At 40.5% G+C, this 19,964-nt stretch overlaps 1 protein-coding gene across 1 annotated transcript in view; it reads right to left on the reverse strand.

Moving 5' to 3' along the window:
* Positions 1 to 391: 391 nt before the first annotated feature.
* LOC139743779 (ubiquitin-like modifier-activating enzyme 1) overlaps positions 392 to 19,964 on the reverse strand; it is a 43,681-nt gene continuing 24,108 nt past the window's right edge. The window contains exons 13-24 of the mRNA XM_071654233.1: positions 17,643 to 17,798; positions 17,232 to 17,397; positions 15,808 to 16,069; positions 12,536 to 12,584; positions 11,790 to 11,936; positions 10,949 to 11,023; positions 9,605 to 9,740; positions 4,179 to 4,327; positions 3,610 to 3,702; positions 2,673 to 2,864; positions 1,820 to 2,022; positions 392 to 527 (exon numbers count right to left, since the gene is read on the reverse strand). Of these exons, the coding sequence (XP_071510334.1) occupies positions 392 to 527; positions 1,820 to 2,022; positions 2,673 to 2,864; positions 3,610 to 3,702; positions 4,179 to 4,327; positions 9,605 to 9,740; positions 10,949 to 11,023; positions 11,790 to 11,936; positions 12,536 to 12,584; positions 15,808 to 16,069; positions 17,232 to 17,397; positions 17,643 to 17,798 (1,764 nt within the window). The remainder of the gene's footprint in view (positions 528 to 1,819; positions 2,023 to 2,672; positions 2,865 to 3,609; positions 3,703 to 4,178; positions 4,328 to 9,604; positions 9,741 to 10,948; positions 11,024 to 11,789; positions 11,937 to 12,535; positions 12,585 to 15,807; positions 16,070 to 17,231; positions 17,398 to 17,642; positions 17,799 to 19,964) is intronic.

The raw sequence follows: 19,964 nt of genomic DNA on the forward strand, positions 1-19,964 counted from the left end.
AAGTTTAATGAAGAAGAAGAAGAAGAAGAAAAAAAGTCTTGACATTTTCAGCTTGGTCTTTTGTTAAGCTCCACAAAAGCAATTGCTTGGCTTCCTGTCATGACATGCATACATTCAGACAACTGCGTTATATTATACAAAGCACTCGTTAACTGATGCAACTTGTTGATCAGGAAAAAATGTACAGCCTTACATTAGCACATACATCTATCTACATTGACATACATTCCTTAAGAGTGCTCAGTAAGGATGGTGGTGGCCAAAAGGAAAGGGGGAAGGGGACAAGGGGAGGGTAATGGGAAGGGGACAAGGGGAGGGTAATGGGAAGGGGACAAGGGGAGGGTAATGGGAAGGGGACAAGGGGAGGGTAATGGGGAGGGGGAGGGGGGATTCAGCGGAAGGTGTAGCGCACGTAGGGAACCTCGACATCCTCCTCCTTGTCATCGTTACAGCACAGCTCGAAGACCAGACTCTTGACATGCTTGGGGATTTTCTTTTTCGACACCTTGGTGACGACCTCCGACATCCTGCAGGACGAAAGAAGCAAATATGGCGGAACGTTAGTGAGTGAGTGGAGTGACATGTTAGTCATTTCTCACAATGTAGGAGAGCCAGAGTTTATGGTTTCAAAAGACAGCAACAGTTCTCCTCTGTTATCTCTAACCAATCTTCCTCATACTTTCATGGGTCGCTGGTGGTTGAAGCAAAATTAATGTATTTCAATGATCAAAAAGAAAAAAGAACGAAAAAAATCTCTTGCCCCGGTTTCACATACCCATGTTTGCAATAAGTAGCAGGACTGGTCTGCAGCGTATCTTGGCGAACATAGTGGTTCAAGTAATAGCAATGTGCCGATATTTTAGAACTTGATGTGAAAATAAAATCTAGTGATAATGCCTGCCAAGTCTGGCGACAAATATGGGCAGGGTGCCCATTTGAACGTATAAAGATCCTATGCCCCTATGGATGCTACCTGCCAAGTTTGGTGAAAACTGGTCAAGCGGTTTTCAAGAAGCTCAAAATGTAAAAAGTTAACGCAAGACAAATGATGGATGGTGCATGACAAACGCCACTTGAGTGTTAAAGCCACTGTTTACCATTGGGAGCAGTGATTGCAACAATGTTCGAGTTATCACACCTGATGCCTATGTACATTTCAGTTGTATCACAAAACACCCTACTATATAACAATATTGCAATAAAGCCACAAATATAGGTAGATATCACTGCAATTTTCTAAATAAACCCTAACTGTTGACAGTTATTCTAGAAAGGATTTTCATACAACTATTGTTCATATTTTGTATAATTAACAATACTTAACATTGATTACACTGATTAATATTTTTAAATTGATTTGTTTCTATCCCTGACTCACATTTTAGAATGTGTTGAAGCACTAAAGCTGCATTTTTTTTCATCTGCAAATGGTAAATAGTGGCTTTAAAGGAATGGCATTGTATAGTATTGGTGGGGATGAAGATTGAGCTTTTGAGTTTTTGCTAGATACCAAGAAACCACTTATGGAATGTTACAGAGCTTGGGATATCTTGGCCATTTTGGAAAATCGTGAGTGTAAGTTCTCACCATATACCAGCAATTTTTGGCCATTTTCAAACCAATTTTCATCAAATAAATGTTGAATTCCTCGCAGAATTACATGCTCTTTTATATCTCATAAGAGCTTTCTCAATATCCCACCAAAAAGTTAGAACCCTGATACCAGAGATTCTCAACCAACACAATGCTATTCCTTTAAGCTCAGGTGAGCTAAAAATAGAGAGACCAAGAACTACGAGTGGAAGATGGAGCAGCTTACTTGAGTGGCATTCTCTCCTTGAGCTTGGTCTGCGGCATGAAGAACGAGTAGAGCATGCAGACACCCTGGGACAGCATGGTGATCTCCAGCTTGTGGTTGTTCTTGAAGTGGCTCAGGAACTCGCTCAGGGACATCTCGTTGCCGCCATTGTCCGCCATGTTGACCTCGAAGCGGTCCCACAGCGAGAACTCCGTGTCGTAGTACTGCGCGAGTGTGTGGGGGTAAGAATGGGAACATTATGGAAATTGCGTTGGAGTACTGCGAGTGCACACGGAAAACAGGAGCAACTGGAAATTGATCCACAAACTTCTTCTGACTATACCACATTTTGGTGTAGTGAGCTGTAATCATAATCTTGCAAATCGACAGCGGACGAGATTCGTACGCAGTGGGGCAGACACAGAAATTGATCTGAAATCAACATCTGAGAGACAGTAGAGATAAAACGTTCAACACAGGTAGAATTTTACTCTTCCTCTGTCACTAAGGTCAATGTTCCATTCATTGCCTACGGCAATTTCAGAGCACTGCAACTGACTTCAAAATCTTATAATCTGACCACTAATTGGGTGAGGTACTAGCATTCTTTAACCTTGGGTGGTCTTACTCATGCAAGGATTGAGGATGAAGTTACGATGGGAATTCTTCTTGGTGAGGTTTAGTGGTATCAAGCTTGCACAGAAAATCTGATATGAGCTTTCCCTGACATATGACAAAAATTATGTGACATATTACATAAACAGTCATTCACTTCTGGGCGCATCGTCTCATAAGCATGCCTTCTACATTTTTTGGTGTTATACAAGACACAACTATGGTCTAGAAGAGGAAAAATTTGAACGAACCAACTCACTTTTTGCTTGGATGGTGGGAGTGGTTCCGAGAAGCCGAAAAAGGGAAGGGCGAGGTTGACGAAGCCGTTCTTGTACGACTCGATCTTCTTGTTGCCGTTCACCATCTTGATGAGCTCCAGACACACCAGGCCAGCAACCACGGAGGTTGTCGTGGCGATGGCGGGGATGATCTTACCAGCAATCTTCTTAGTCTGGTGGGTAGGACAATGTGAGCGAACCACACATGAGCACTGAATAGCTTTGACTTCTATTTCTGCACTTTGTCATTATTAACTTTGTACTGCAATGGTAATTCAACATCTGTAATAGTACTGCTTACAAGGCTGATTACAGAATAATGACATTTGAAAGTAGGTGTTTATGTCCCACACTTCCTTTCCTCCATTTTGCACAAAAGCCATATAACATATAACTCCATATGCATTCTCTTTTTCATATCATATTACAAGAATAAGCGGATGTCATATTTAAATACTGCCGTAAGCGTATATCACAAGACTGTCGTGAGACCACTTTTCTACAGAACTGGAGCTTTGAATGAACTTGTACAACTAGGAATGGCAAGCCTATGCACAGACAAGGAAATAACAACATCACGAAGCCAGTACTCATCAAAATCTACACAACAACAAAAATGTCTTGAAGGGAATGGAGAGAAGGCTACAGGCAGAGATGCCTCCTCAGCAAAGTCTCCAAAACTTGATCTGGCACAGAAAACTTGGAACGACTACTCCAATGGGAGACGGTGTAGACACCCAAGATCCGTGCGATGTTCATGTTCACAAATATATTCACCCTATCGGTTTGTCTATGTTTCTCAAAACGTGCCCGAAAAAACAAAAATCTACTCATCCTACATTTTCACAATGCCATCCCCGAAAGAAAAACTTGCTCCTTGTGATAATACTGGACACTGCCAGTAGAGGGTGCTCTCACCTTGTGCTTGTCGGCAGGAGGAATCTCGTAGTTCTCTGCCCGCAGGTTGGACGCTGCCACAATGAAGTCCATGTGGAGGTTTGTGTCGTCATCCTGAGGGAGACGGCAGCCAAAGGCAAAGTCATCACAACCGATTCAAGTTATCAACAATTTTAGACAAATACAACGTGTACTTCATTGTTTATAAGACTTTTAACTAATAACAATATACTTCTGCTATCACCAAGAAAAATATTCTGTTTTGTAACAGTTCTCTTGTTGGCAAAGACTTCTCAGAAAAAATCCAAATCCAAAAACATTCAGGAAACCCTCTTATAATTTGTTAAATTTGACTGTGTTTTGTATGCTAATTGACACACACACCTAAGTGCTTTTTTAGCCAATTGGCATGGATGTGTGGAAACTAATTGGCCATGAATAGAGATTATCTTGTAGGACTGAGGCACATTGCAAACCCCCAAGTGGGCTTGCTAATCTATTTTTGATGAATTACTGCATACAGATGAAAAAATGTGCCTTGGCGCCTATGAAATGTTAAGATTGCCTACGCACGCAAACAAAAAACACACCTTCTCAAAGTCTAGTGGTGTGATGTTGACCCCCTGCTTTAGCTGTTCGGGCGAGGGGAGAGTGGCCAGGATGTCGTTGAGACGCGTCTCATCAGCCTGCGAATCAGACGCTGCCTGGGCCTCCGCATCGGTTACTGCAATCTTCACACCTAAAAGATGGAGGACGAGAAACATGAACAGCTATGAGGTTTGTTTGTTTGTTTTTTTTGTTATATTTTATTTAAACACGGGTAAAAAATACTTGCACTCAGCCGTTAGGCTGTTTTTCAGCAAGTCCGTATGATATACACTGTACAAAAAACATAATGTGGTACAATCAACGTATAGAATAATACATAGACAATAATCGGTATAACGAAACAAAAAGATGAAAAAAAAATACATATATACACAACACTCTTTACAAAACAGTCAGACAGTAGAATGCAGTAAGAAGAAGAAAAAAATCTCGGAAAGGAAGTGATTAAAAAAGAAGAAGATATTACTCAGAAATAGAAAAACTCATAAATCAAGTAAGAAAACAGAATCGATATCCTTCAGAAATTGTGCTAACCTTGTACATGTTCTCGTGGCTTCCGGTAATTGATTGAATAATTGAGCTGCTATGTAAACAGTACTACTTTTGCAGAAATTGGTCTTTGGTTTTGGTAACAATACTTTAAATGCCGAGTTCCTCAGATTGTAATTAGATACTTTTACGTTCACTTGATAAGTCAGAAAATCAGGTAAGAGGTTATTCAAAACTTTGTAAATAAAAACAACAAGATCTTTTTTCACTTTTTGCACTGAGGCAGTCAATAGGCAGCCTCCCATACAAATCTCGTCTATTGTGACGATGATCCACTTTCAGAACAGTTCGCAAGGCTCTGTTCTGAAGTATTTGCAGTCTTTTTATGTGACCAGAATTTGGTTTCATCCAGATGGTGTTACAGTACTCAAAGTGAGGACGAATCATTGTATTATACAGGGTTAATGCGGTGTCTTGGTCAATGTATGGTCTTGCCCTTCTTAAAGCGTACAAATTACGTAACACTTTACTTTTTACGCTGTCAACCTGTGGTTTCCAAGAGAATTCTGAGTCAATGATAACACCTAGATATTTGCAACTTTTTACCTTTTCTAACTGAGTACCATTAATTCTTATACTAACATTTTCAAATTTTTTACGATTACGCTTAGTACCTATAAACATACATTTACATTTTTTAACATTCAACATAAGCTTATTATGAAGTAACCATTCATGCACGGTACGTAAATCATCATTAACAATTCTTTCCAGTTCAATAGGATCAGTGGATGCATAATAAATACAGGTATCATCCGCATAAAGCGACACTTGACAATTTCTAACTACCCGAGGCAAATCATTCATATACATGATGAACAACAAAGGTCCCAAAATACTTCCCTGAGGGACCCCACAGAGCACCTCACCCTCCTTTGAAACATTACCATTGATTACAGTTTGTTGTTTTCTTTGGCTGAAATAATTTACAAACCAGCGTATAGTATCCTCACAAAATCCGAAACATCGTAATTTTTCAATCAAAATATCAAAGGATACCATATCAAACGCCTTTAAAAGATCGAGGGTAACCACAACAACAACTTGTCCAACATCTATAACTTTATTTACATTTTCAGTGAGGTTTAATAATGCCATTTCTGAAGAAAATTTTGGGCGAAAGCCATATTGTTTTTTTGTCAATAAATCATTTTCATTAAGATAAGCATATACTTGTTTAAACACCAACTTTTCTAAAATCTTTGAAGCTACAGGTAAAACAGATATTGGCCTATAATTTGAGGGATCAGTTGTATCACCACCCTTGAATAGAGGTGTTATTTTAGCACACTTCCACTCGTTCGGGATAACACCATCTTTCAATGACAAATTTACTATGTGGGTAAAAGATTTAAGGATAACTGACACAGTGTCCCGTAGGATACAAGCTGGTATGGTGTCAAGCCCAGTAGCCTTATTTCGGGGCGTTTTATCAATACACTTCTTTACCTCATCAGCTGACACTGAAGTGAATTCAAAAGTTGTACGTGCTCTCGGTACATATTGCATAGGATCATTTTTAAAATGTACATTTTCTCTGTTTCGCAAAACCAAATTAGAAAAGTGGTTGTTCAGTGCATTTGCAACATCTTTGTACCCTGTATACTCGTTTCCATCATATGTAATTTTATGAACTTTCGTAGAGGATTTAGCGCTCGGTATAAGCTCTCTTAAGACTTTCCACATGAGGGTGGAGTTTCCCACATTTTCCCTAATATTATCAATAACATATTTCCTTTTAGCTTTTCTCACAGATGATGTTACCAAATTACGTAGACTTCTATATTTCTGCCACTCATAATCATTATTCATGCGTTTAGCGGCCTGTTTTGCCTTATCTCTTTCTCTTATCAAAGCCATGACACCACTAGTCATCCAAGGTGACCTCTTTTGTCGAAGCCTTTTCTTTTTGACTGGGGCATGCCTATCCAACAGAGATCTTAGTTTATGAACCCAGATGTGATATGCTTTCTCTGTTGATGTTTCTTGTAATATTTCATCCACTGAAGAGTCATTTAATTCATTTACAAATTTTTCAATATCAAGCTTTCTCATGTTGCGTGATGAAATATAACAGTGGTTACCACCTGATTTCGGTTTACACTTACGCCATGAGAAAAGAACCATTTCATGGTCACTTAGGCTGAAAGGCAAGACTTTGCATTGTGAAATATTTTCACTCTTTGATGTATAAACATGATCAATGAGTGTTTTAGAGTGCTTTGTTACTCTCGTTGCCATGGAAACACATTGAGTTAATGAGTATTCTTCTGCTATACTTTGCATACGAGAAGTATGATACGAGGGTTTCTTGTTTAACAGATCACAGTTCACATCTCCTACCAGAACATAATCACAATAACGAGCTTCAACACTCTGAAGTATATTTTCAAGACCATGAAATATATTGATAGACGAATCTGGCGGTCTATACCACGACATTAGGATAAAAGGCTTTTGTTTATTAAGAGTTACCTGTATACACGCTAACTCTAAGCCTCGATTATGATACTCTTCAAGGGCCACGTAATCTAAAGAACTGCGCACGTAGATAATAACGCCCCCACCATTTCGATTCCGGTCATTACGAACTGTCTTGTACCCATCAATACATATTTCATAGTCAGATACCGACTCATCAAGACGAGTTTCACAAAAGGTTATTATATCAATACTAGCTTTACTCAGAAGTAATCGAATTTCATCCATATTTTTCAGAAGAGAGCAAATATTCAAGTGTGCAATACTTATTCCACCAATTGTTTTGAACTCATTAACAATCTGTTCATGATCACTTATTTCTATTTCTGTATGACTGTCATCTAGAACATTGTGTTCAAAATCTACATCCGGAACATTATAAGGAAGTTCAAACATTAAACATTTAGTACACATATAATCAGAATTTGACTGAAAAAAGTTGTAAGTAACAGACGAACACATCAAATGAATCCATTCGTTACATCTAACACACATAAGAGCATTTTGATCATACTTTACAGATCTATTACATGAAATGCATGGAAATATCCGGCCCGTTGGAAAAAATCATGCATGTGATAAGATGCTATTTTTCTGTCACCAGTTCTAGAGCTTTTCTAGATCTTTGATCGATCTGATTTTTACCTTCTTGTCATCCCTTGTCAGTACTGAGATTCGTCCATCGGTAGTCCACACTCTCTTCACCTTCTCATGCTTCCTCGCCATGTAGACAAGGTTGCTCCTCTCTTGTGTGAGATCCTCGTGGATGTACACATTGGAGCCTTTCAGTTTCTGTCTTGCCGTGTACACCTGTTGTCGTACGTTATACCTAGCAAACTTGACGATGATGGGCTTCGAAGCAGGAATTTCGTCGCTTGTGATGCCGCGTCCAGGATGCCGTTGTCTCTCTGCTCGGTCGTACGCACGAAGCGGGATACGATGAGATCGATCCAAGTCCGCCGGCTGGATGTCGACGTCCAGTTTCTCGCGAATGATCTTGATGATGACATCGTCAGTTTGTTCCTCGCCGTTCTCTGCAACACCGTGGAATCGTAGGCAGTTTCTCCTGCTGTACTGCTCGTGTTCTTCCAAGGCACTCTGGTATGAAGAGAGCTTCTTTTCCAGATCCTCTATTTTGGCTGCGAGGGCGACAAGTTTGTCGGAGTCCAAATGGAAGTCCATGTTGATGGCGTTGTAGACGTCGTTGGTGACATTTTCTACGATGGCTTTTGACACGGCCTGTACAATGGCGGAGATTACCTCTTCAGACAAAAGAGCGTCCTGAATTCTTCTCTGTAAGGTAACTGGGTTAATTCCATTGTCCTCATTCGCGCCTTCCAGCTCTGTGATGAAGGAATCGCTTGGGTGGCCAGCTGACACGGTCTCAACATCTTTCGGGGAAGTGTCCGAAATTGCGCCGGCTTCACTCCCGAGGGCTTTGGCTTGCTGACCGATGGGTTGTTTGCTGTTCTTAGTGACAAGTTTGTCAGCAGGATTCCTGCTCCTTTTTCGAGTTTCCATGGTCAGATACAGTCCCTCTTGTATACCAGGCACAAGTGAAGATACTTAGATAAGATATGATAGCTGTGACAAATGGTCTTGAAGCTCTGGAAAGATCAATATATCACAAATTCAGAACACAATCTCAGAGCACAGCTTCAGCACAGCTTCCCTCAAAGGAGTCATTCAGTGTCCATCTGCACAATATGACCATCCCTTTGTTGCATGTATTGTAAAGATGGGGGACGGGGACGGGGATGGGGGCGGAATCCGCCCCCCCTCCGGTTTTAAAGCCTTACAATTGTGGCGAGTGGCTTGTGCGGCATGGAGACGAACGTAACACGCTGCCTCCCCCCTTCTAGATTAATATCGTGACACCGAATGAGAATAGCGTTGGCTCAATGGGTCAGCGAACAACACTGGGTCTCAAAATCACCTGACCTAAAATGGCTGTCCGAGCCACGCGAGCTTCCGAATGGACGCACACTCACAGTGCGCATGCACATGAAGAGAGGCCAAAAGAGCCACGCGTCTTCTGGCCTCTCTCCTCCAATCAACGCAGCTCGCGGTCACAATGTTTGTGTATGATGCGTACACACACACACACACACACACGTGTCTCAGTGGCAGCATTGCCCCACACGTTTATGGATGTAGCACTGTAGTCTGGCATTGCTCAATTGCATGCACAAAAGGTAGTTTGATAACTTGAAAAATTGGTACACATATAAAAACGCTTCCCTCTTGTCCCATTTCAGAAGTCTTTCAATATGTTTGTATAATACACTAGGTTATATCAGGCAAGATGGATGTCCCCTCCCCACCTAGGAAGACGGGTACCTTTCTTGTTGTCATGGCAACGTTTGAGTGTACTCACCAGCCTTGGGTGTGAATACTGGAACGTGGATCGTCTGCAACACTTTGCGGATGTAACTCTCCTCTCTGCACTGTGGAATTCCGTACACCTCTGCTAGAAGGTTACTGGCTGTTAGCACATAGCTTAAATGCATTTCCTGTGGATAAGCATGTCAAAGAACATTTATTTTCGTTTTTTTTTGTTTTTGTTTTGATGAAATGTCATCTTTAGGGCTAGACATCTATGATCACAATGTTTTCCCCCCCCCCCTTTCTTTTCATGTTCTGCCATGTAGAAATAAAGCACAGCAGTTTGGATCATGAATTATGGTGACTTTTACTTGTGCTTGGTTTTGGTATCCTCAAGAGTCTCTGCGGGTAATACAGGTGACTCCTGATATAACAAAATCCTCAGGAACGGCAGTTTTCCTTCATTAAATTGAAATTTCATTATATTTGAATAAATAAAGTGTATAATAATAATAATAATAATAACAAAACAACTACTTCACCAAAACACAAAAATGTCGTTTCTTGAACTCGACAGGTTCATCACAGCAGATATGAAAGCATGACTACTTACGTGCGTCTACATTGTCCAGAGCATTATATTTGAATAAATACAGTGTATAAAGATATCTACATGGTAATTTTGGGTCCTGAATTTTACTTCGCTGTAACTGGAATTTCATAACTGACTTTGTTATAACAGGAGTGCACTGTAATACATAGGTTTCCTTTGATCCACAATAGAATGACATCCGTGTGCACCTTCTGACAGCACAAACATACATGTACCTACTCTGCAGGAATTGACTCAAGGGTCAAAAATATTGAGGATGAAGGCTGGGATACCACACACTGTTCCCAGTTTATATTTAAAGGCTCTGTTTAGCAATACACGGCGATACACAGTACCAGAGTCTCTATTGTGTGAATGTGAAGCTATTGAAAATTAGCATTGAAAAGGAACACTTAATGCTTCATAAACATGAACATCTGAGAGTAACCAGGCTCAATACATACGATATTTCCCATATGCAGTAGTTTTAGAATACATGATCTAATAAACAGTTTATATGCTCGGTGATATTTGTATACTCAGCTCTCAATAGTGAAGCAGAATTCTCAAAAATGTCGACATAATTGGAAAATTCCTGAAATAGAGCCATCATAATACTCAACAGTGTGTTTAGGATGTACATCAATAGAAAGCATCCATTGTATAGTGTCCAATAACAAAAAGCAAACATGAAAATATTTCAAAGAGACAACTAATGCACATCAGCTTCCACAAAATAGAGCACCACGACGTAAGAGCAATACCAGACAGAAGAAGAGACACACGCACATTTTCAATACTTACATTATTGGGGTCAAACTCCAGCGGATGTGGGCATCTTTTGGGGCCCGACCAGAAGGGAGCGCCGGAACTTGTCGTCTGCAGAAATGTGCAAAAAAAGTCCATCAGTCCTCAATTAATATTGCATTATCGGTTTGGTTTGAATGCACTATAATGTGGCACACAAAGTTTATAGACTACCGTTGTGTCACTAATGACTGCTCTTTAGAAATATTCAGAAGACTGTCAATGAGCACATGTCAGACAAGTTCCGAATAGATATTAGGAGAACTTGGATTGGACATTGACAGACAAACTATAAATATCTCTTGCCGACAGTCTTACAGATATTGAACACACATAAACACATACACACAGAATAGTGATTACACACCCACACTTCAAATGAATGCAATCAAAGTTTGAGGAGACACATATGCATTGCATGTTTCTTTCGTGTGTGTTTTGTGTATTCATTCTAGTAAAAGATCAGAGGTAACAAAGGTATATACAATCAAAAAAGAATAAATTGTATAAATCAAGCAAACAAAATTAGAGTTAATAAATGTGCCATATCATTCATTGATAAATTTGTGACTAGTTTATACCAACGAACTACGTAGAATGTAGTCCTAGACATTTGTTTCTCAATAAGTATTTAAGCAACTATCTCCTTATTCAGAAGAAAAGCAAACACAAATGCAAATGAAGCATGCATATCCTGTTTTTAACCCTTTTTGTGCCAGGGACTGTGGACGGTGTGTACGATGCTACGATGACTTCTGTAACAATCCGGCACTCAAACATACAATAGGTTAAAACAGAGTGAGATGGGGAGGAAATGTGTAGAAGATTTGGACTTTACCTGATCCGAGGGAAAGTTGAAGAGAAGCTGTTTGATTTGATTGACGTACTGGCTCTCAAAGTGATGCCTGGCCCATGATATACACTCATCGAGGTTCTTGGGCCTCTCATCCACCAAGGCTCGCTTTAGCAGCTCTATCACCTCAAGCTGTGGAATACACATAAAAAGTTTATTTACTTCTCGCCTCCAAAAGACAGTAATTTACTACAAACATAATAAATGGTACACTCATTTCCAGTAAGTAATGGATTAAATATGGACACACTATACAGTATACCAGAAAACAGAATGCTCTAACAAAAGACGTGTATCTATGAATTACAAAACAAAAGATCGAAGAGAAGACATATAGTACTAATTACAACCTTTTTCAGGTAAATAAAAGTCAACTGAAAAATTTGGAAGGCAGGCATAGAGTAAATAGTAAGGACATTGAAATAAAGACATTATGAGACATGAAAGAGGAATGACTACGAACCCCCCCCCCCCCAAAAAAAAGAAGACACAACATACAATACTTAAATCAGACAAAATACAATAAAACAAAGAAAAAAAATCTACTGAAAATGTAATGCACACATATTACAATGAACAAGTGTTGTTGTGTGCCTATGAAATGCATTAGAAATATCATGAAAGCATGACAAATATGCCAAGAATGCTCATAAAGTAGATATTACTTATATGAAAGCATACTGCCACATTTAAGCATCCTCACACTATTCTCAACATTCCACTCTACTTACTGGCTGACAACCAGGCATCTTTAGAGTTCTCTCCATGAATTTGGGGTCTCTGTAAAGACAACAAAAAACAAAAACAGCAAGTTAAGTCAGTGAAATGAATATGAAAGTCCAAGAACATACCAACATACAAAACTTTGCAAAAAAAGTACTAGCTTTGTAAAGTGATGGTGTAGAATTGGTGGAGATGAGGACTGGGCTTTTAAAATTTTTGTGAAATACCAAGAAACCACCTATGAAATAATACAGAGTATACCAATCCAAGACGAATTCCAAATTTATTAGATGTAATCTGTTTTTGGGATGGACAAGACATCCAAAAACAAGACCTTGTGGATTAGGCACACGAAATCATACAATTGAAATGATTGAATGCTGTGGGATGAGCAGCACTGAGCTGTCTTACTCCTCGTCCCTGGCCTGCTGTCCATCTGGTGGTGTGATTTATTACTGTATTACGTGGATATTTTGCTCCACTAATTTTTCGCGCCCGGCTGGGTAAGATGAGTTTCGCATGTTTTTATTCCTGCGGAATCAATACATCAACTACTGGAATATATGGCAAACAGAAATATTTGTGTGCTTTTATTTTGGTGCTTGTTTCTGGTTGCGTCAAATGTGCAAAAATTTCAACGTTGCAAAAATTTCCACTTTTACAGTACACTTAAGCAGTTGAGTTGTGTACCAACAAGCTGGGAGGTGGACCTATCTCCCTGCACCAACAACTAGTACTCTAGTACCTGTACCTACATATTGTATTCGGGTGTATGCACGCAATCGAGCAAGCAGCAGCTTTCACTGCCACGATGATCATGTGGAGTTTCGAGTGGTGTTGCATGACTGACATTCATATCGAACAGGCATACAAAATCTTTTCTGTAAAGTAATGAATATCTTCTAAAACATTCTGTGAACAAGGCAAGTGCCAAATTGTGTCTCGCCCATTCGCGTACAAGAAATTATTTTTCTAACTCCCAGAAGTTCCTTGACCTGCCTATGACCTTCGACCTTGTCGTGACCTTCAACTCCCCAAGGGACATCTACCATCCAAGTTTGGTCACAAACGGACAAAGGGATCAAAAGTTATGAGCCATAATCAAAACGCGCCCTAAAAACTTAACATTGGGCCCTAAAAGTTCGTTGACCCCTGTCTGTGACCTTTGACCTTGTGGTAACCTTCAAATTCCCAAGGGACATCTACCATCTAAGTTTGGTCACAAACAGACAAAGGGATCAAAAGTTATGAGCCATAAACGAAACGCACCCTAAAAACTTAACATTGGGCCCTATAGTTCATTGACCTCTGCCTGTGACCTTTGACCTTGAGGTGCCCTTCATGTTTGGTAAAATGTGTAACGTTGCATAACCACTCTTCCCTCCAAGTTTGATTGAAATTGACATCCTCAGTAGAGAGTTATTCAAGTTTTTGTAGTGTTACAGACAGACGACGGACGGACGATGGACGGACGACGGACGGACGGACGACAGACAGACAGACGCCACAGGCGATCTCTTAGTCTCCCCACACCTCCGGTGGGCTCGACAAAAATAAAGAAAACAGAAGATTATGGGCAAGTCCAAGATAACATGTGCGTTACTTATGGGACATTCAGAGACTTTTATGCCCTGAAAAATAGTGTTAATGGCCTTTGATCATGTTGAACTTTATCACGGTGATTGATATCTAGGAGAACTAGAAATATCACTTAAGGTGATTAATACCCCCGCCCCGTGACGACAGTCTTACCCAAGGAATGATCTTTCCTCGATCTTCTGCCATTTAAATGCCGTTACCATGGCAACGCAGCTTCCGACACGTCCGAAAAATATGTCTTGCACATCTTCCCACCAAGACTATTATGTGTGCCACATTTCACAAGCTTTTGTCAAAAACTGAGGAAGTAGTTCAATCCACAAGATCTTTCCTTGATCTTCCGCCATTAATATGCCGTTACCATGGCAACGCAGCTTCCGACACGTCCAAAAAATATGTCTTGCACATCTTCCCACCAAGACCAATGTGTGTGCCACATTTCATGAGCTTCAGTCGAATACAGAGGAAGTAGTTCAATCCGCAAGATCTTTCCTTGATCTTCTGCCATTTATATGCCGTTACCATGGCAACACAGCTTCCGACACGTCCGAAAACTATGTCTTCCACATCTTCCCACCAAGATCAAGGTGTGTGCCACATTTCATAAGCTTTGGTCAAAAAACTGAGGAAGTAGTTAAATCCGCAAGATCTTTCCTTGATCTTCTGCCATTAATATGCCGTTACCATGGCAACATACTTTTTGGTACTGTCAAAAATGCGTCTTGTACATCTACAACCAAAGGCACACATCTGTACCAAGTTTCATGGAAATTGGGCAAAAACTGAGGAAGTAGTTTGCAACACAAAATTTTCCATCATTTTGGCTCATAATATGTGAGCTGTTACCATGGCAACATACTTTTTGTCACTGTCAAGAAATGTGTCATGCTGACCTATATCCTAAGACAAACATTCAATATGAATTCCATGAGAATTGGAAGAACACTGATGAAGCAGTTTTGCCATGAAGCATTTTGCCCTATATTTTACCAATAACATGCCGTTACCATGGCAACGCATTTTTTGCCACTGCGGAAATATGTGTCTTGCACATTAACATATTCAGATGAACATCTGTACCTAATTTCATAAAAATTGATCAAAAACTGTGGGAGGAGTTCGCGACGCAAGATTTGTACCCATTTTTGCCCATAATATGCCGTTACCATGGCAACGTACTTTTGGGTACTGTCAAAAAATATGTCTTGCACATCTACAACCCAAGGCACACATCTGTGCCAAGTTTTATGGGAATCGGTTGAAAACTGAGGAAGTAGTTCGCGACGCAAGATTTGCAACGGACCGACCGCCCGACCGCCCGACCGCCCGACCGCCCGACCGACCGCCCGACCGCCCGACCGCCCGACCGCCCGACCGACCGCCCGACCGTCCGCTGATTCCTATATACCCCCTTCAAACTTCGTTTGGCAGGGGTATAATAAAGTAAAACAAAGCGATCCTAATAAAGGGGGGTCCCACCAATTTCAAAACCAATTTTCATCAAATGTTCATCTTGGAGTTACATGCTCTTTCATATTTTGTGAGAGGTCTCTCATTATTTCACCAAAAAGGGTCAGAAACCTGAAGTTAGGTCTCCAACCAAAACTATACGATCCCTTTAAAGCTCGCAGAGGAAAAGACATCACCAACAGTTAACTACTGTCACGCCCTTTCGACTCACCCGACATACTGTGCCACGTTCTCGGCGGGGTTGCGGAAGAGCCCCTCGAACATGTCGCGGGCCCACTGGATGGTGTGCTCGATGGCGTTGGGGAAGTTCTTGAGGGTGCAGATGGGAATGGACTTCTCGGGCGGGTCCTGGGAGGAGGAGTAGGACTCTGTGAGGAAGGGCAGGACCACCTGGACGTTACCCTTGGTGCCCAGTGTGCCCGACTCCAGGAGGGATTTGCGGTAGTAGACGCAGCGCCGGTCCATGTACATACCTGTGGAAGGGGGGATTTATCATTGAAATAAAGGGTATGAGGTGAAGGAGAAGAATAGGATGAGGGGTTGACAGTGGATGGGTGGGTAAATGAATAGAGATAATGAAGGGAAAGTGAAACTCAGGGTCAGGAAGTCAGGTAGCCATCTGGTGGTTAGTTTTCAAACTGACAGCCTTGGGATCCAAGCCTAGCTGGGACCGAAACTGAGGTAACCATATGCAGTAGACTCCCATTATAACTGGCTCCTGTTATGTACATCAAAGTCCTCAGGACCAGCAGTCTTTTTTTTTTTTTTTTTTGCTTTTTTTTAATTATTTCAAAATTTCGTTATAGTCAAACAGTGAAGTACATGGAGATTGATGATAACTTTGGGACCTGAATTTTTGCTTAATTGTAATGAGAATCGTTTTAAAACCCCGTTAATTGAAACAAGAGTGCACTGTATCAAATCATAAATGTACATCACTCCAAAATGCACTCCAAAACCTGGCTGGCATTCCTGGGGAGTCCATTAGAAACCCAAAATATAAAACCAGATTGCCTTGTCACAGCCACCTCAACAAGCATTGTAATGCAAACCAAGAAAGTGCTACTGGTAATCACTGGTGTGGGATGGCATATCTTCTCAATGTAATTCACATCTAGCTGTGGTACATTTTCTTCATATTCATCTCTTTTGCCCATGAAACAGAAAGTACACTCTTGTGTAAATCTACCAACTGTTTCTTCTTTCCTACCTACTTTAAGCTGTAGTTCTTGGGGAAACATTCTGGTGCAAAAATGAATATTTTGCCATCTTTACCCTAGCACCTCTGATTTTCACTGCCCAAGATTAAATAGAACTAGCTAAATTTTATAAACCTGCATAAATTCGTAATTAAATTCTTCAAGAATTTGTTAATTTCAGAGTGAAACAGGAACTTTAATCTTTAATTGTGCTGCCAATAGAAGAATCAGTTGTAAGTTTGGCCTTGAAGAGACTTAAGGAAATTTGGAACCAATATGAATGATTACACATAAATTAAAAGAAAATCTCACATGAAAGACACAATAGTAAAGCTGATAATAACTGAAGAAAAAAAAAACTTCACCAAATCACAAAAATGCAGTTTCTGGAACTTGACAGGCTCACCATGGCAGATACGAAAGCATGACTACTTACGTGCGTCTACATTGTCCAGAGCATTGGCCACCCCTGACAGTGCCTCAAAGAAGGTGTCATCATAGATGTTTTCTGTCTCTGGTCCTACTCTGTTGAGATGATGGGTGATGTTCAGGTCTGGGTTCATTTCCTTGGCTGCCTTGGCTGCTGTCTCCGACTTGGGTTTCTGCATCAAGGTGAAAAGAAGTGATATATGTTTTATGAACCCTGAATTTTCACCTTTCAGTTTACGGTTATACTAAAACAAAAACAAAAAACAAACAAACAAGACAAAACAAAAATACACTAGTACAGTCAGAAATGAAAGATGAGCAAGATCCCCACTTAAGATTCAAAATGGCATTTGTCAAAGTTTGCTCTGAGAACAATGAAGTACATGTATCAAAAATATCTCTCTGCGCTTCTCCTTACCTGTACATCGTGTGGTCTGAAGAGGAACTGTCTGTTTAAGTTTGACTTCTCGATGATGTCCATGTCGGTGACAAAGATGTTGCCGTTCGGCCCACTGCCGAGGCCGAGCATGGCAAAGTTTTTCAGCAGTTCACAGCCGATGGCTCCTGCTCCGACCTGAGGAAAAAGCAGGTCACACAAGACCATGGTTAGTCCTCGCTACAACTAAATCCCTCAAAGGCACACAGAATCAAAAATATAGTAAGTTTTTGTGATTAATCACTGTCAAAGAACACCTTGGGATATTCACCAACAGAATTTTTCTCTTGTCAGTGTATATATCATACATTTAGCGAGTGTCACAGGAGAAATGCATTTGGTTTTTTGTTTCTAATAGAATATATACCAGTGAATAGAGTAGGAACAGTTGCCATTACTGGTGTAGTATAAGTGCGTTGAAATTTGATGAAGCGCGATTTGTGTTGTAACGAAATGACGAGTGTGTTTTCTATAACCCACTGCAGACAGCTGTGTGGGGAATGCGATGAGACAAAAGCGATGAGACAAAAGGGTGGAATTTCCACAGGTGCCAGATTCCTCGGGCGAGCCGTCCAGGGTTTCTATGTAGTACATTGTGTAGTTTTGTACATGATAGGGTAAGAATATTTTATGTGTGTGACAGACTGAGCGGGGATGTGGTAGGAGGAGGAGTCGTAGCAGGACCTCGCCAGTTATTAATCCTTTTAAGCCAGTCGGGACCACTTGAAGCCAGGGTTCTTTTTCCTCTCCACGGAGAATACTCTCCATACAACCAGCAGTATTACAGTACTCTCGGTTATTTGTGTATTTTTTTGTTTTGTTTTACAGGAACAATAATGATGTGACATGAAACGCATTATTTGTCATGTATGCCGTGTGAGATTGAATATCACTAACATGATGGTGAAAACAGCGTTATAACAACATGATATTATTGAAGTTAGGTATGAATAAGACTGATACATTGATGTGTACTGTTTAGAGTACATGTTACATCGTGATATTATACGAAATTTAGTATTCAAGCATCAAGATTTATGTACAAAAAAAAGGTCAGCTGCCCGTAGTATGTAAGGTTTCGTAATACTGCTTTGATAATTTAGATGGCAACTGGGTTTCGGGACTTCGCCCCATAGTCGGCAATGTCATTCAAGATGCGGTGAAGGCTGCTGTCAACTGCGATACCGGCCAGTGGAAAACCAGTTCACTGGATGTGCTGAACGTTGGCAAAACTACGCTCTTCAATCCGCCTGTCGACACTTCTGTATGCTTTTTCGCGTCCAGCAAAATTGGTGATGTACACTAACAATTGAACATTGGACATTTCATGTACTAGGAACAGTGGCCAAATAAGTTACCTGGCTATGTTATACGCCCGATTATATTTGGGTTGGCTCACCACGTTTGCAATTTGGAGAGGAGTGAGATGTTCATTAGTGCCTATGATACACGACAACAATATTTTTTTTTTTACCATCATATATGGTGCGACCGTGAGGTGTTCTTTTTTTGTGTGCATGACTGACAAGATAAAGGGCTAAGAAGCCCGAATGATTATTAGCTCAGCAAGAGGTTGTTGAGTTTATGTCCCCTACACGTACACGCCTTCCTATGGCGAATTGTGAGTGATGTACCTGGAAGTTTGTTTGAGGGACCGTGTATAGTGAGCTCGAGCATTTGATGCTCCATTTTGATGCTCTTTTCGTAGCATTTGGAGAAGGTTGAGTGAATGTATTTTGTTGTTGTTGTTTGATAACACAGACTACTTAGAAGTTAAACACTTAATGATATATCAGTAGGAGGATATTTAGTCGCTTTATGTGTACCACTAGGACCATATAAGTGGGGGTGGCATATAGATGTTAATGGAGTAACGATTACCCGTGTGTATAGTTACAATTATAATTTCTACCCCCCCCCCTTTTTAGAGGAAGTGTTACAAGTGTTATCGAATGGTGTTAAACATGAGTATACTAGCCCATGTTAGTTAGCTAGGTCCCATACTCGCCCTAAGTGAAAGGTGAGTTGCAGAAGTGGTGTAAAAACGTACTGCAACAGTTGTAACAGTAGTAAGGGCGACGGAGTGGTTATTGATGTAAAGATATCACAGCAGGTTCATATCAGGAACCTGAGATATCGAATAAGGTACTTGTGTATGGATCTGAGAATCAAAATTCGTGTACACGAATGTGGAACTCAGTTGATGAGATATAAGTTAACGATGTTTTGAAGTTGTGAAGCCCTGAGGGTTGTTGTGTCCGAATAAACACAGATTGGTTGAGATACTAGATCAGTAGGTGGCAT

The sequence above is a fragment of the Diadema antillarum genome, unplaced genomic scaffold (genome assembly GCF_040938485.1).
Source record: "Diadema antillarum isolate AM-2024a unplaced genomic scaffold, OU_Dant_1.0 seq00001105_RagTag, whole genome shotgun sequence".
In the NCBI taxonomy this organism is placed as follows: Eukaryota; Metazoa; Echinodermata; class Echinoidea; order Diadematoida; family Diadematidae; genus Diadema; species Diadema antillarum.